The 17,189-nt window shown below is 51.9% G+C and overlaps 1 protein-coding gene across 1 annotated transcript in view; it reads right to left on the bottom strand.

The window, feature by feature from the left end:
• NBAS (NBAS subunit of NRZ tethering complex) overlaps window positions 1-17,189 on the bottom strand; it is a 248,103-nt gene that overhangs the window by 4,077 nt on the left and 226,837 nt on the right. Inside the window, exons 48-50 of the mRNA XM_037035490.1 lie at window positions 14,802-14,941; window positions 11,269-11,413; window positions 4,982-5,110 (exon numbers count right to left, since the gene is read on the bottom strand). Coding sequence (XP_036891385.1) covers window positions 4,982-5,110; window positions 11,269-11,413; window positions 14,802-14,941 — 414 coding nt within the window. The remainder of the gene's footprint in view (window positions 1-4,981; window positions 5,111-11,268; window positions 11,414-14,801; window positions 14,942-17,189) is intronic.

The raw sequence follows: 17,189 nt of genomic DNA, 5'->3' as shown, positions 1-17,189 counted from the left end.
GTGCTTAGTGCAGTGCACAGAGTTGAAAATACAACACACGGCCAAAGTTGGTACAGTCACACCAATCAGGAGTAAGGCATTTCGGGACGAGAGAGAGGCGCACATATATCACAAGGCTTGCCACCTCCTCATCAGTGATTTTTTTGTGTGTTAGTGATTAATTTTTGAGAATGAATGAAACTTTGTAGATATTGGGAAAGAAATCTATTCAAGCACAAAACTCTACTGTCTTCCAAGCCATTAAAATGTTATCTGCTTAATTCCTGGTTTAATACCAGGTAATGAACTTCCTCTGAATTACAATCTGTGATTTTACAGATCTGTACAAAGTTAGGAGTGAACTACAGTAACGAGGTGAGCCGAAATTCCAGTAGCACAATGTGCGCAGGGCCTGATTTCCATTACTTCAAGAAAGATTATTTAATGTTGTTGCGCTGTTTACTTCAGGGAAAGAATTTGTCTCATTTTATATATACTATTACTAATAAAAGCTATTAACTACATCAACAATAAGGGCAGAAAAATAAAAGGGCAATGTAAGTGTATACCTGGGATGAGAAAAAATGCCGGTGGATAATTTTTGGGATTCTGTGTTTATCTGACTGCTATCCAGACCCCATCTCTCAGCACACCATCAGTCCCCTTCCTGGCCGGGGATTTATCAGTGCCCCTCATCGGAAGCCAACATTGGGGTAAATCATCGGGCTTATTAGCTAACAACGGGAAGAGAACCTTTGGAACTCCAAGCTGGATTGCCAATACGACCATAACCAAATTTTCCACGTCAGGGTCCTGAGTCTGGTGGTTCCCCACTTTGCCTAACTCCTCCATGCCCCGCGTCAACCCCTGAGAAGTAACTCTGTGGAACGCAGGTGCTCGCTCTTTTCATTTCCACAAACACCCTCCCCACTCCTCGCTCCCGCACACAGGGCCCAGCGCATACAATGGGCGCCCAGGCGTCTGCTCACACTAAGTGACCCGGGCACACGCCCGTACCGTCTGGAAGAACGCCGGGTTAACCTGCAGGAACATCTGCCCGTTGCCAGCGGCAGCTGGGCACATGCCTTGAGGTTCCTTCATCAGGAGACCGGCCCTAGGCCGAGGGGCAGAGGATGGGTGCCACTACCGTGCCTAGGTATGTTCAGGTTGAAGCGATATTTAAAAATGAGTCAACATGCTCAAAATTCTGAGAAAAAGAGCCAAAGGATAGTACCTGCAAAAAAGAGGTCAGTTCAGTAACAGTCGGCCTCTGGGGCCTCACCGCTCCTTCTTTGTTCAACTGGATCGCTGTCCCCTAACCTGGTTTGGACACCTGAGAAGGAAACCAGCTGACCTCAGAGCTGAACCCACAGGCTCTGCAGACACCAAGCGTGGCTGTTAGGGCCCAGCCCAGCCTTCCTGTTACCATGGAACACCAGGGCAAGAAGGTGAGTGCCTGAGCCGACTCTGAGTGTGGGGAAGGTGACATGGAGGGACCTCTACAGGGGAACAGACTCTCACTGAGGGACACAAGTCAGCTGGAGACCTGGGCAACGTTAGAGGGGGACACAGGAAGGGGTCCATGGCTTCATACACAGATGTCCATCCAAGCAGGCTTCTCTGAGAACCTTTAAGGCTCTGGTCCTTGTATGTATCGTCAGTAGGTTCCAGTAGGTCCCGGTGGCTTTGTGGCAAGATCAAAGGGGGTAAGAATCACGTTTATCAAAAACTTGCAGGACTGGAACACGGAAGCAACCCACTCTGACCTGCACAGGGCAGAACTGAGACCACCACATTCCAGAGAAGGTGCAGCCTCCACTCTGGAGGGCGCTCCTCCGCGAGGCCCACCGCCCCAGCAGCACAGAGCGCCGGGGGAGTAGGGCTGGCAGCTCTGGACCCCCAGCTGGGCTTGACCAGGGCCTCAGGACTGAGTGGATGGGAAAGGAAGCCCTACACTGGGTAAGCTCTTCACCGCACTCTGCTCTCGTCCTTCACAGAGCTAATATTATGTGGTTCAAGATGCTTTCAGCAATTCCATTTCTCTGCAGAGATAACCTTTTTCCAGTATAATACATCTCGCCTAGTGACATTAAAAGGAGCAGGATGGCTAAGTCCAGCCTTGAGAGCCGGATCGGGGTTTCAATTTCAGCTCTGGCTGCTCCCTGGCTGGATGACCCGAGCCTCCAGTTCTCATCTGTGGAACCGGAACGCGATCTTCTCACAGGGTTACTGAGACGGTAACACGAGGACGTGTCTATTACGTTTCCTGGCCCGAAGAAGCTGTTTCCGGAAGACGGCAGTTATTACTGGAGTCAGGGAGAAGCCCTTCATCAGGTGCTAAAGGTGTCACAGTCTCCCTTCGAACCCCAGGAGTCACTCTGTTAGCAGGCGTGCCAGCCCAGGGCAGCCGGGGCCAGGGACAGCGGGAAGAGCAAAGGTGTCGAGGCTGCCACGGACCCGGCGCTGCAGGACGGGAAGTTTTCTGCGCGTGAAACTGTTACAGACACAACTCTGCTCACGCTGATGAGATGAGTGAAGAGGCTGCACCTGGCAGAAAACACGTGGCAGTGGCTTTCAGGCCACCAGCAAGATGTTCTTCCCGGAGGAGACGTGGCCGGAAGGCGAGCGCCAGCGCTCACTGGGCTGGGGGAGGGGCGACCGGGCTGTCCACACCACACAGGGCCCGAGTCAGTCACCAGCAACGGGAACTCTAAGAAGGACTTCCTGCATACGCCCGGGGGAAGGGCTGTTGGCCATCTGTAAAAGCTCCTGGACCCCAGAGGTCTGCGGTCTCAGAAAGGCGTGGAGGGGAAGCCAGTGCAAGCGCCAGCACCGGCCCTTACGCGCCATCCCGTCACTGTAAACGCCTGCCCGGTGGTCGGTGTCTGAAAAGAACAGCCAAGCACTGCACGCCCTCACCAAGCAGGTGGGCGTTTCTCCACCTGGATCCATGTGTCAGGGACGCGAGCGCCTGCCTCTCAGGAGTCCCGCTGCCAGGTGTTTGCTGTTTAAGTCAATAGGAACTTCCATCAACAGCCAATGACGTTAGGGATGAGCTAATCTAATCAACCGAGTGAGTAGCAAAATAAAAACAAACAAGAAAGCAAACGCCTTCTATTTTCCACCGAGATGCCAAGCACAATCGAAGAATAGCCAGATAAGAGCCCTGCAGAAAAGGCCCAGTGAACTGGCTGCCTGAGAACCGTGGACCAGCAGCTTCTCCTGAGACAAGGGGTGGGGGGAGTAACAAAGCACAGCTGGGAGACGGAGGGGAGACTGACGGCTGCCTGGGCGGTGGGCAGGCGGGGAGGGAGAAAGTGGCTGTGGCCACAGAGGCAGTGAGGGACACCGTGACGTACTGTTCTGCACCGTGACTGCCGTAGCGACGTTACACAGGACTTCGCACACAGACACACGGAGAGCCGAGTGCGGGTGACACAGCGACACCAGGACAGCTCCAGAGATCACACTGATGCCTCGGCCTTGGGTGCAATACTGTACTGAGGTGTGCAAGACCTGGCCGCTAGGGGCAACTGAGCGAACGGCAACTGAACAGGAGCTTAAAGTGCTCTCAAAATAAAAAGCTAAAAAATACTTTAAAATGGGAAAACCACAGAACTTTCGCTCTTTGGAGGGTGCAAAATATATGAAGATGCTCAGCACTTCTGTGAACACAGGTCAAGGTCACAAAGGAGACAGCCTAACGTGAATACTCAACGTAGTGGGAACAGGTCACCTAAAAGCAAGGGTCACAGAGATAGGTAAGTGGTTCATGTCAGCAATTTACACCCGGGCAGCCACAGACCACCGACAAGACCACCGACGTCACAGGTGTGAGCAGCACAACTGCAACCAAACTGCCCACGGTCTGCAGGGAGTTTCAGAACCACGGAGTGTTAGCCTGATGTCCTATATCACACACGTAGGTGACAATGTAGTGGGTCCAATGGGGCCATTTACAAACTACTTGGTGTTGCGCTGTGCCCATGTGGCTTCTTACTTTGAGATTTGAGAGAGAGAGAGAGAGAGAGAGAGAGAGAGAGAGAGTGAGTGTGTGTGTGTGTGTGTGTGTGTGTCGGGGGGAGGGGAGGGGGAGTGTTGGGAGCAAGCCTAGTTAGCACTTCGGGAGCTCCAGTTCTGGCTGTGGTTCTGAGAGATGCACCTGAGATAAGGAATCTTCAAAATAAAAGCTGGTGCACTTGTGTACGCGACTCCGGGGTGCACCAGAGAGCACACGCAGGATGGCTGCAGAGGGGTGGTGTGTAATACACCACCATCTGCTGTCAAAGACGCCCACGGCAAGTGTCCATGGGCACACCTCGGCATGGTCCTGACACAGCACAGAGTGGCGGTGCAGAAAACAGCACCCGTTCCCACAGACATAGTACGAGCACCAAATACTTCAAACGGAAGGATGGTCTCCCTACAGAGGGCATCTGTAAGAATCGTATGATGCAAATTCATTAAAACACGACCCTGAGCTAACTAATCCTGAACTGTGAAATTTAAAAAGGGAAGTGAAAGTCTCTTCCTTCATCACAGTAACAAGGGGGAAAGCACAAGCCCTGAGTGTAGTACCCACCCACCCCCACCCACCCCGTCAGGCTGCTGGAGGGCAGGAGAGCCGGAGATCCACTTTCTCACCATCAATTAGCAGGCAGGCAACCAAACACACACCCAGGCACAGAAAACCGGCAGAACGCTAGGGGCGCCTTCAACCCAAACTGCAAGTGCCCAGGACTAGGTCCCCACAGTCCTGGGGGCGCTGACATTTTCTTCATCAGACTTATAGTCTGCGAGCACCCAAACACCCAGACTGGGTTAGTAAGTGTTTGTTAAATAAGCACGTATCTTCTTCTTAGACAAAACAGAAACAGCGACTGCGGTCAGCGAGTGCTGTGGACAGAACAATCATAGGTAAGTCGCGGTCATCACCCACCAGAACAACAGCTCCGACTTGTTTCTGTGCACCACAAGCCAGGGCCGAGCCGGCTGGGCTCACCTGAGCAGCGGCGGCAAGGTGCTCCAGGGCCAGCGCGTGCAGACTCGTGTCCGGGCTCTCCAGGAGAAGTTTCAGGGACGGCAGCAGGAGGCCCCGGCTCCGCAGCAGCGCACACAGCTCCTTCAGGCACTGAAAACACAGCGCAACCCTGTGAGTGGCAGGAAGCACGGGGCGTCCCCAGGGCTGTTCCGGACGTGTCTCCACGCCGTTTCTGTAGGCGCATGTGCATCTAAAGCACTCGTGGGACCGCGCTGAGTTAGGGTCTGGGTCCTGCTGCACTGGCTTCACAGTGCGCGGTAAACACCCTCCCGAGCTCTCAGGCTTTCCTCTGACATTGCTTTTACCGGCTGCACAGTACCCCACCAGGTGGGTGTAGGCCCGTCGTTTACTTCCCTACTTTCTCAGAGCCCTTGCTTCCTCATGAATCAAATGGAGGTAATTGTGTCTACTCTGCAGTGTCTGTGAGAGTAAGTGTTAATAACGTACAAGACTCGGCATACACTAGGTGCATAACAAATAAAAACTATTTACCCATTGTTCTTACTATCAAATAGCTAGTTACCATGCACCGCAACAAAGGAAATCAGCAAGTTAAATATTTAAAAGGCTGCTTACAATCCTGATGTAAAGGTGAACTGAATGTTTGATACTTAAGATATTCAACTTCAGGAAAACTATCTGTGGTCCAGAAAAACTAAAGTGTATTTGAATTTTATTCTCAGCTCTTTATTATACTGGCTGAACCTGTCATCAGAGAGCAGGCTTTTATGGAAGACAACAAGTGATAATCCTTTGAGACGAAAGTAAAAAAGAATGGAAAGCACGTATGGGGCTCCCCTGCCCGCTGAGTCAGACACTGCCTCGGAGTCAGGGTCTGGGCTGTAGCACAAAGAACAGGACTTCCAGACGGGGGACCAGACAGTGAACACACCCTCGGCACCCAAAGCAGGGCTGTTGGACCACTGCCCGGCACGGGGCTGATGGATCGATCGATCGATCTCTCTCTCCTCCGACTGTAGCATGCCAGAAAAGAAAAACTCAGGTCTCTATCTTCCTAGTGCATTGACATTATTATAAGGGCAGACAAAGTTCTTAAGAAGCTTAGGAGAACAGTCTCTTTGGAACTCCAACTGCCATACTTTCTAGCTCTCGCCCTGCACCTCTCTGCTGAGAACCAGCAAGGCCTTCACAGTTCACCCTGGAAGGCCGTGCAACACAAACGCTTGTGCAAACGATCGACATCAGCAGGGGAAGGGTTTGCAACGTCGTCCTTCCAACATTACGGACTCCAACTCGGGAAAGTGCTGTGTGGGCTATAAAGCAGAGGACACACGGGGGTGTCTCACCCAGCCTCCGGGCCAAAGGGGAGTGCAGATTTCTAATCGGGGTGCCCAACCCTGCAGAAGAATTGGGGGAGGATGAAATACACACTCCCAGGCAAGACAAGCGAGCCCAGTGGCCGCACGCCAACCTCCTCCCCTCCCCCACCTCCTCCAAAGTGACAGCAACGCGCCCACCTGCATGCTGCTCAGATAGCAAGTTCCCAGGAGACAGGTTAGCCAGGACAGAACGTTCTGGGTCTGCGCTGTCCGACACGGCAGCCACGAGCCACAAGCGGGTAGGGAACCACTGAGGAGCTGCGCTCTAAACTTTATTCAGTTTTACGTACTTTTAGCATTGACGACCACACATGGCCAGTGGCTACCTTGCTGGACGGTGCAGTCATCTCAAGTGGGGCTCTCCCAGGCCTCTGCACCTTCACACACAGTGCTGCTTCTCCCGCTGTTCTCCGACAAACCCTTCAGTTCTTTACGTCTCAGCTTCAGAAGGCCCCGGGAAACCCAGCTCCTACGTAGGCACCTCTCAGTTCCCAGGCTGGGCACTCCTCCATTACATCGGATTTTGTCCCTGTTTCCTACGCTGTCTGGCTGTCTCCTTGAGTTACCCTAATTATTCATTTGCCTGCCTGCCTGCCTCACCTGAGGGCAAGAATATCTTCCTTCTCTGTATTCAAATTTGCTCAGTGTATACTATACCTGAAAACTTTGATAGGCAATTCCCTCTTTTCTTAACACTCATCTTTGCTTACTCGGCAAGTTATCAATAATTGGCAACTTATGATACTTAGACCAAGCATATCACTTGGCTGACCTGAGTTTTGGGGAAACATGTTACTTAAATAATCTGCAGTCTCCTCTGAGCAGGCGTACGGGGCAGACAGCCCCCGCCGGGCAGCCCCGCCCCCTGGGGATGGAGGACGTCATTTCACCTGAGCAGCCGACTACTTCTGGTCTCTTGGCTGACGGCTCTGGGTTTAAATACTGCGCTGGGTTCGCCAGGCACCCTCCCCTGCGCTGCAGGAGGGCAGTTCACTAAGGAGGCCTGTGAAGGAGGGGCCTGGGGAGCTGCAGAAAGTGGGGAGTGGCAAAGAGCGCCCCAAACAGTGCATGCGGCACTTCTGTGGCTCGGGCCTGTGTGCCCATCAAGACACAGAACAACGGGGAGGCCCCGAACAGAGAGGGGTGGGGGACTGGGCCCAGAGCGGACTCTGGTCCGTGGTGATGCCCGGGGGCTTGGTCCCTGTGGCTGAAGGTTGTCAGAGAAGCAGGGCTGGTCCAGCCAACGATCCACCTGTCCTCATACAACCCTCCTTCCTGCGGATCCTGGGGTCCCTGCACCTGAGGTGTCACAGGCCTGCATGGGAGTGTGGGACACAGGACGCACAGGGATGCATGCATGTCACCAGGTTCCAAAAGTGAAGTTCCTGATTATCAGGGTCATGAACGAGGACCACCACAATGAGACTTAGGAGCCGGGGGTTACTTACGAGGCTCACTCCGGAGCTGGGCATCTAATGCCCAGCCCCTGCCCACAGTGTCTACGACTCCACCTCATGCTGTGCCTCAGCGAGACCACGGCCCTTCGGAGTCGGTCCCGAAGAGCTGGGACCTGGAAGTTCACATCTGCTGTATGAACGCCAAGAGCCTGTTCTGTGCCAACTTCTCACTCTACCTAACCCCCACTCCAGAGGATGCTCAATATACTGCATGGATACAAGCCAAGAAGAAGGGATGTGTGACCTGTGAGCAACAGTGACTTTCTCCCGATATGTTCAATCAGCAAACCCACCACGGCCATAAATCACAAGTAGCATGAGCGACAGCAGCGATCCCCACAAGGCCGTCTAAGGGGTCACGGAGAAAAGAAGCTCTAACGTGGGAGCACGTGGGGGATGGGAGGTGGGGGCGGAGTCCTTGTCGCAGACCAAGAGAAACTGCACCTCCTGCTTCAGAGAGCAGGGCAGACCAAAGGGGTTGGCTGGGTTTACCAAACAGTGAGCTCTAATTTCACCACCAGCACTGTGACATTAAGTACTATGAAACTCTGGATTAGACTGTGAAATTCTCAAATGCGGTAAAGTAAACTTAATAAGACACTTCCATTTTGCAATAATAACGTCTCTTCCTTTGTAGCAATTTTAATTCACACTGGAGTACATTTAGTGATCAATAAGAATGGCACACAACATCCACAAAGTCCCTCTAATCATGCTTTCCTAAGAGAAATATCCGTAAATGCACCCAATTAAAAGACGCTGAGACAGCATACGGAAAATGGAAGCAAGTCACGGTGGCAACAAAAATCATGTGATAATGATTATTTTTTGCCTCATCACATTAGAAAAGAGAAGCGGTAATGACCTAATTGAAAATGGGGTTCGACCCGGCAGCTTTCCCCTCACCCCAGGAGACTGGGGACTTAGCAAAGCAGGATGCCTTTGCTGCGATGGATGAAGCAGTCAACAGGGACCCTGGGCCCATCCTCCTTGCGGGCCGGAGACCTCACCAAGCAGACAGACAGCAGTCCACGCTGAGATCACCCAGTGCAGCCCCTGGTTCTGAGCCCAGATGGCGGAGGTCCAGAGGGCATGCTCCGCTCAGGGCCACAGACCATGCCGTGGCCCGTCCGGAACAGAGCGGTTCGTGTGTCACGGGGGCTCGTGCTGCTGCACCTGCCCTTCGGGTGCTCCTGGTCCTAGTGAGGAGAGGCAGGCAAATCCCTCTCCAGGGCTGGTGCGAGGAGGCCCCAGCGCGAGTGTGCTTATGGCACTGTGCTTCCTGCTCTGATCACCTTAAAACCCCGAGGAACAACAATCAGATGATTCGGAGCTCAAACCGAACCAGCACAAATACACTCAGCGTATCCCTCGATTTGTCAACGTGCTGTAGCTCAGCCTGGCGAGAGGACCATGTCAGGGAGCTCAGTCATTAGAGCTACTCGGCTTCTCACTTAAGCACTAACTCACTAATTCCTTGTAGTAAAAAAAGGAAACAGAAAGCAAACGTATCGTACGCCAGTCAATAAAAGGAAGAGCATGCCTCTCCCTCCCCTCGAAGGCTTCCCTGGACTTCACATATTGTGTGACGGACACTCCGCTCTGCCTGCCACGCCCTCTCAGGTGCTGACAGGTCACGTGCCTGACTGCCTCTGAGCCGGGACCAGGGAGTGAATGGCATGGCAGGGTCAGAGAGCAGCGGCCAGGGTCTGGGGTCACTCCTGTTCCTCACTTGAGAGAACTCACTAAGTCACACCAAACCGCGAGGACATTTAAAACAAGCAGGCTCTCCAGGCAACGATGCGGATCCTAACGATCTTCCACCTCCTCCTAGACCCGACACCTAGACCCGGGACTCCACGGGCCACTCAGAGGAAAATACCGTACAGGAGGGGAAGAACCAACAATAAAACTCCACAATGAGGTGCATCAGACAGACACTCCCTGCAGACACACCCAGTGTAGTAAGAATGGAAGCCGTCCTTCTCAAGCTTTAAGCCCGCAGCCTTGGTCTGAGGGCGGGCCATTGGCTGCCCCGGAGCCTGGAGCAGGGCCCTCGGAGGCCCTCAGAGCCTCTGCTTCACCAGCTTCCAGGGGGGATCAAGGAAGCTCCTTACAGGAGAGGCAGAGGTTAAATGAGACAATGGAAGGGAAAGCCCAGGAGGGCTGGCAACCATCAGTTCCTGCCACCACCACCAGCTTCCTCCATCGTAACAACAGGACCTACGCCTTCCTGACCCAGGCCCGACAGAACTGACAGTGGGCACGGCCGGCATGCGGCCCTGACCCAGCAGTGCTGGCCTTTGTGAAGTGAAGGCCAAGGTGAACCCCTGCTATTCACATCATCCCTCCCTTGCAGGGTAACAGGCTGTGTTGAGGCCCCACTGTGCAGCGTGCTGAACCCAGTCACAGGTGAAACGGAGACGACACGGCCGCGGTGCCCACCCCCCAGGGGCTCACAGGACACACAGCAGAGCAGATCACAGGGAGACCAGTAGCTGACACCAGCCAACCGGGCACCACTGGAAAAAGGGGAAGTTAACTCTGGTGTTGGCACTTACGTTTACCAAAGAATGTTGTCATTCTGATGGCTGAAAGACTTCTTTAAATAAATAAAATATTTTAAAGTTCAATTAAAAAAATACTCAGCCAGTCCCTCATTCAGAAAACAATTCATTAAATGTACATTCAGAATGAGCATATTCTCCTGCAGTGAGTAAAATGAAGATTCAGAGAGCCATATTTACCATTTTATTTTCAAGTTTATCAGTTTAGTGCCATTATCCAAATGCTTAAACCAGAGACACGTAAACCACTCAAATGACATACTGCTGAGGTCGGATCCACAGCAGCAGGGGGCTGTAATTACTATGTACTTATTTGAGAATACACAAACACATATATACACCTATGTATAGAACAAATGGGTCTGTGACAGTCCGATTACGGGATCAAAGAGAGAAGTAAGGCCAACAGGCAGGTGACTGAGTGTTTTGGCAAGTTTCAAGAATAACTAGTGAGGTTACTGACAATCTCCTTACAGTGATGTCAAAAGTACGTGAAAACCAGCGCGGCCGGCTGCCTGCCCATAGGAGAGCGCTCACGCCTCCTACTGCGTCTCCAACCAGCGCGGACAGAGGTACCGCGTGCTCGGCCACGCCCCTTGGAAGTGAGTGGGACGTAAACTTGAGTGGGATGCAAACGGGTCCCGAAGGCAGTGAGAGCTGGGACCTGCACTGGGGGTCTAAACGGAACGCTGCTTCAGAGTCGGCTCCAGCGCAGAGAAAAGGCCCTCACGGCTTCCCTCTGGCTTCACTGGTCTTCACTGGACCCGTCACAAAAGTCCCGCTCCCTACCCGAGACGGGAGCTGATGTCCTTCAGGTGCAGAGACTGACCCGCGTACGCCTCAGAGTGGGCAGGAGAGAAGGGACGCGGCAGGAGGGCACTCACCTGGGCGGGGAGCATGTGACCGGTGCCATATAAGGAGCGACAGAGTCCCAGAACCGCACTGCCCAGGCCTGCCGGGGGCTCCGCCGCGCCCCTGGTCAGCATCCCCGAGGCAAGTCTCACCCAAGGGTTTTTCGTCACGCTCGTTCTACGGGAGAAAAGCACAAGGCATTGGAAATGGTTAAAGCGGTAACAATTGAGATAAGAAATTTTGAAGTAGAAAAGAATCCCACTTTTCTAGGTAGAATGCTTTGGACCAACTGTAATCATAATCCAAGTGCGTGGTCCTTCAAGCCCATCCTGTAGAAGAGAGGGGGTCCCCCGGGGAAGGCGGGCTTCACCCTGCGGCATCCACAGGCCACCCGCAGCCCTGGCTCCTTGATCTGGTTGACTCACCGAAGTCACTTACACAATCTGGGCCTGGCTGGATGGGTCTGGGGAACGCCACCTGGCCTCTCGGGGCCCCAGTTTGAACAAGCAGCCAAGTGTGCCCCGCAGGGCCGCTTTGTTTGATGAAAGATGTCTGCCGCTGTGAAGTGTCCCTCCTGCTAGCGGGCCCCTCTTGGTGTTCACCACCTAACAGCGGCTTTTCTTAGTTAGCCCTGTGACCGTGATGGCGGGGTCCGGGCAGGATTAACCACAGTGAGGGCAGGGTAAGGACGGGGTAAGGACGGGCACGGCAGAGCCTGGGACACAGACTGAGGCAGCCACATGCACGCAGTGCGGCGACCACACCTGGAGCGTCATCTAGTTCTCTCACTTCTAGAACCCACAAGTGTAGGGAGGCTGCCTTTTGTTTCCCTTCTCTGGCTGCCACCACCCCCTCTTACAAAACCATCATGATTTACATTTCAAGGCACAAGTTAAAAGCACATTCATTCCAAGGCCCCAGGGTACTGATGTCACTTCTAACATTTGAAAATAATTTTACTATTAAGTGTCTGTTGTCCAGACACTGGGCACCTAAGGATGGCATCTTCCATGAAGAATTTTATTCTTTGCTCCTGAGAAAAAAGTCAAGTGCAATGAAGAGAAGGAGACTCACAATACGAGTCTTCGAGTCTTCGCATCTCAGCTCAAAGGAACTTTATCTATGAGGACAAGGAATGCGGCTTACTTTGAAGTACGAGCAAAGCTCTGGAGAGCCAGCCACTGCGGACGGAGTCTTCTGACACTAAGGACAGCCGCGCTTTGCTTTCCTCCTTCCTCCTCCCCGGTCTGCGCTTCCCAGTCTCACCCGGGTTTTCTCTCACAGGCAGCCAGCCCCAGGGCAGAGGGCACCGAGGGCCCAGCTCAGCATGCCCCACCAGGCAATGCGGGCAATGCAGGCAATGCGGCCTTGACACCAATGAAAAGGCACTTTTCACCAGCCAGCGATGGGTGGGCCAATCTCGACACTTTCCATGCATCATCCCTCAAGGGCCTAACACCACAAATCTGCAGTTGGCACTAGTAAAGTAGCAGCCACAGGGCGCAGCCCACCTCGGGGCGGTTACCTTGACTGCGCACCCTGTCACACCACCCCCTCCCCTCCAACCCTCCCTCTCTCCATGAATTCCCTTTCTTTGTGTTGGTTATTTTGGAAGTGCTGAAGTCATATATTGGGTTGTCTGAAATAAAAAAATGCATACTCAAAAGAACTTTTGAGAACATGTTTTTAAAGTAACCTATCACATGTGTTCTCATGTAAAACACCAACCTGAACCACAGAAGGAGCAGAGACAAACACCTTTATGTGACTTAACCTCTGGTGGCCCTTAGATAGAGGGGGCGTGGCTGGGAAGAGGGGCAAGTGGGTGGATCGTGCTGTGTTCTGACTGACGGCTTCTCCACAGAGGGCTGTAAAACACAGGCCAGCCATTTACACATTTCCCTTCCCACGTGACTACAAAAAATAGACCTTTAAGAAACCAGATCTTTTTGTCTACAAACACATTCAGTGTTTTACATGCAATAAAGGTTTTCAGTGAAGCCGATTTTGCCTCTTATGGGTCAGTGAAAGATTTGAAACACTCTCTGTTCTGAAGGTACAAGAAACTGTAAAACCACTTCACCCATCCACCAGAGGCGCCCTATTTTGAATTTAAAAGTTCTCTTTTCTGAGAGATCCATTTTGAGGGTGGAAAGAAATCTACATTCAACTCTCATATTTCCTGAGAAAGGGGAGCACAGCTGCCCGTCCAATCAGGGGTCCCACGTCTGCTTCGCACCACCCTCTCCTGGGCTTGTTCAGAAACGGGTTCCCAGGCCCCAGGACAGAAGTGTGGACGCAGCAAGTCGGCCCGGGTCTCTGGTTAACAAGCCCCCCAGGTCTGCAGGCAGCTCTGCCGTGAGAGCTGTTCCAGCTGGAGGTTCTGTGATGCGTGACCCTGTGCCGCCGAGTTTCAGACAGGGCAGCTGGGACCCTGTTCTTAAAGGCGGCGTGTCGGCGTGCCGTCTCCACCACGGATGGCAGAGATCTAAGAAAGGCTGCTCCGCCCAGGGGTGTCGATTACAGTACAGGGAATACAGCTGACGGCACTTCAGTAACTACGTACGGGGCCAGGTGGGAACTGGAAGTAGCGGGAGGACCGGTCTCTAAAGTGTGTGACTGTCTAACCACCAGGAACCCGCACAGAATAATACTCAAGGCCAACTCTAACGGAGAAAAACAGAACCAAAAGAGCCCTCTTCAGGAATCCCTAACAGTCTTGTCCTGGGGTTAAGGTCAAGTTTTCAGACATTCTTAGCAGTCCTAAACTGCACAGATGATTTTTCAGGAAAGCCTCACCTTCACAGGGTAGAGCTGGGCACCAGCACGGGGAGCATGCGCACCCGCAAGCATGGGAGGCACAGGTGCGTCCTGGAGTCCGCAGGCATTTGGAATAGGGGCCCACGTGCTCCCGCTTTTTGCCAACAAGGAGCAGCAGTTCATGACAGGTAGCACACGTGCTCGGAGGGAACCTGCCATGACTTTGTAGGGGTCTTCCGCTGGGGGCACGAGAACTGGACGGCCACTCCAGGCAGTGGTGAGTGGCAGCAGCCGGCTCAGCCTCGCTCAGAGGAGGAGGCCCCAGGGCAGTGAGGGCAGCCAGGGGCTGGCCGGGTTGCTGCCTCCCCACCTGTGAGCCAGGGGATGCCTGAAGCCGTGCAACTTATGAGCCTCAACATCCTCATCCACAAAGTGAGGTCACATCGCCTTCCTGTGCAGGGCTCTTGTGTGAATGGACAATGTATTTAAGTGGCACATAACACTGTGTGTGCCCAATAAAGGGGAATTTTCCATTTATTCCATAGGAATTCTCTCAAGTTAGCATTATAAGCCATGTTCAAAGAGAGTTAAATGATTTTCTGCTTTAAAAAAAAAGTAGAACAAAATTATTCTGTTGACATCATAAATCAAGTGTTATTATTAATCATTGGCTGACATTTCTCAATAAAAAATTTGGGTTTTGGGCAAGACAAATTTTATCTATTTCTTTCATTGGCTCATTTGAAGGTACTGAATTTCTAAAACTTGATAAACCAAAGAAGTCTAATTTTATGTGGCCACTTACACATATTCACGACTCATAGGCGGCCACGCTTGCAGGAGCAAAACCAAGTGCTGAAATTCCACCTCTTGGCAGCTGGACTCCAGCAGCTCGGCAAAGAGCGAGTAGCGGTTCTCTTCATTCTCAACGTCAGTCATGGCCACCTGGAAGTTCAAATGCACACGTGAACCTGCTGGCAAAGGCTGAGGAAATGGCTCGTAGAAGAAGTCAAATGCGGTTATTGTGAGCACTCTTTTGGCAATTTTCACCAGACACTGAGGGAAGTTCAACAACATCCCTTTCCACCCCCCCAAACCTTCAAAAACTCCCTGCCTTTCCCATCTCGAAAAGCTTTAAGTTAAAAAGAGTTTGGAACAAATCACAGTACGGGTCCTAATGTTCTTCACCAAAAAACTCAAACAAGTAGATTTCCACAGAACTGGGTTACTGGCATTCAGTATATGTTATGCTAAAATACTGAATCATTTTATGGGAAATGATGAGTTCAACACACTAAAATTTAGCTGCTTTTTTTCTTTAAATTATTCTAAATGAATTTCTACTTTTCATTTTAGCATTTTTACTACTAACTAATCATGTTGGCTAGAAAATTTCTCTAATGTGAAGTTAAAGATTTTACTAAAGTGCATTTATCATATGATATTTTGCTACAAACAAAAATGAACTACCCTTTATTCTCATCTCTATTTCTAATATAAAACAAGTCACAGTCAAATGAAGAATGCTCATTTTGCCCTGGCTGCTGTGGCTCAGTGGACTGAGTGCTGGCTTGCAAACCAAAAGGCCATGGGTTCCATTCCCAGTCACGGCACATGCCTGGGTTGCAGGCCTTGTCCCCAGTTGGGGTCGTGCAAGAGGCAACTGATCAATGTTTCTCTCCCCCTTTCTATCTTCCTTCCCCTCTCTCTAAAAGTAAATAAATTTTTAAAAATCTAAAAAAAAAGGAATGCTCATTTCTCCTCTCACTGAAGACCCAGATGACATTTCTTTCACGTTGAGGCAGTCCTAAAACAAATCACATCCCCAGCACCTCTGTGGGTGCGACAGTTTGCTCTTTTACATGCACAGGCAGTTTTCAACACCAGAGCCGGCCGAAAGCTGACTCTGTGGCTCCCGGCCTCTCTTAGCACAGACTGCCCAGACCGGGTACCTGAGACTCAGAGGGCACCTTGAGGTGAGAATGAGCGGTTGCCTCTGCATTTGCTAAACTGGCTGCATTAATGCATGCTTCCAAAACATCCACTTTAATGGTCATTCTGGCTCCAATCCCAGGTGGCCTCCTGAGAAAGCTGCATCACAAACTCTGTGTTTGCACGAAGTGGGTCAGTGCCATGAGAAGGCCGGCCATGTGACCACACCTCGGCCAGGCCCGTGTCACCCTTCCATGGAGCAATGACTCAGTGAATGTCACCACTTCTGAAACAATTTTGTACTCCAGTAAGTAGGCTGACCCTTCCGAGAGCTGTGTGTGGAGAACAGCACCAGTACTGCCTCACGTCACAGGTGAGAGAACGGGCTTACGCGTCCCAGCCACGTGGCTAACGGGTGACAGAGCAGAAGATAGTTCTGAGCGAGGGGCAGAGACAACATGAAACCGGATCGGGAAGCTCTGACTCAGAGAACTCAGTAAGCTAAGTCAGCTGTGGGTTATTTAAACTGGTGGCCTAACTGGGAGTTGCACCACAGTTTCTTACTTGTATAAAGAAATGTTTTCTAAAAAACCTCAAACTCAAGCCATCCACCCGTTGTTTCCGGACTTCACCGCCTTTGACTCCTCTGCACCCATCAGGCACACATCGACCTCGGGGACCTGATCTGCTTCCTCTGCCCGGCACGTCCTCTCCCCAGATGGCTGTGAGGCTCCTTCCCCGCGTCCTCAGAATTCCCCCACCGTCACCTTACCGGGTAGCACACTGCACCCTGCGAGTGCCCCACCCAACGCAGCACCTGCACCCCTATCTATCTCCCTCGCCCTGCGCTGTTTTCCTTCTCAGCACCCACAAGCCTGTGACATGTTAGATATTTGCTTATTGCCTTTTTCCATTAGAATGGAAGTTCCTTAAACACAAGAGACTTTTATTTCTTCACTGGGTTATCCCCACTACCTAAAATGAAGAACTAATGAGCAGATATACAAATGAGTGAATGAAGATATAAAACATTTTAACGCGGAATGATGCCAAATATTCAAAGATGCCATAATTTGCCGGCTCTTCTTTTTTAATTACAGATAGACATAAGGTTTGTAAAGCAGACGCCCCCAGGACGGAAGTCACAGGGAAGACCCAGAGGCGGCATGCTTACTGACACTGCATCTCGACCACGGAGGCCTTGCTCAGCAGTGGGGTCTCAGGAAGCCCCTCCCTCTGAGTCTCCTGGGCCCCAGCTGAG

The sequence above is a fragment of the Sturnira hondurensis genome, unplaced genomic scaffold, assembly GCF_014824575.4.
Source record: "Sturnira hondurensis isolate 20B ecotype Veracruz unplaced genomic scaffold, ASM1482457v3 Scaffold0022319, whole genome shotgun sequence".
Lineage (NCBI taxonomy): Eukaryota > Metazoa > Chordata > Mammalia > Chiroptera > Phyllostomidae > Sturnira > Sturnira hondurensis.
Note: the sequence above shows the minus strand (reverse complement) of the source record. Positions and strands in the feature narration are given on the sequence as shown.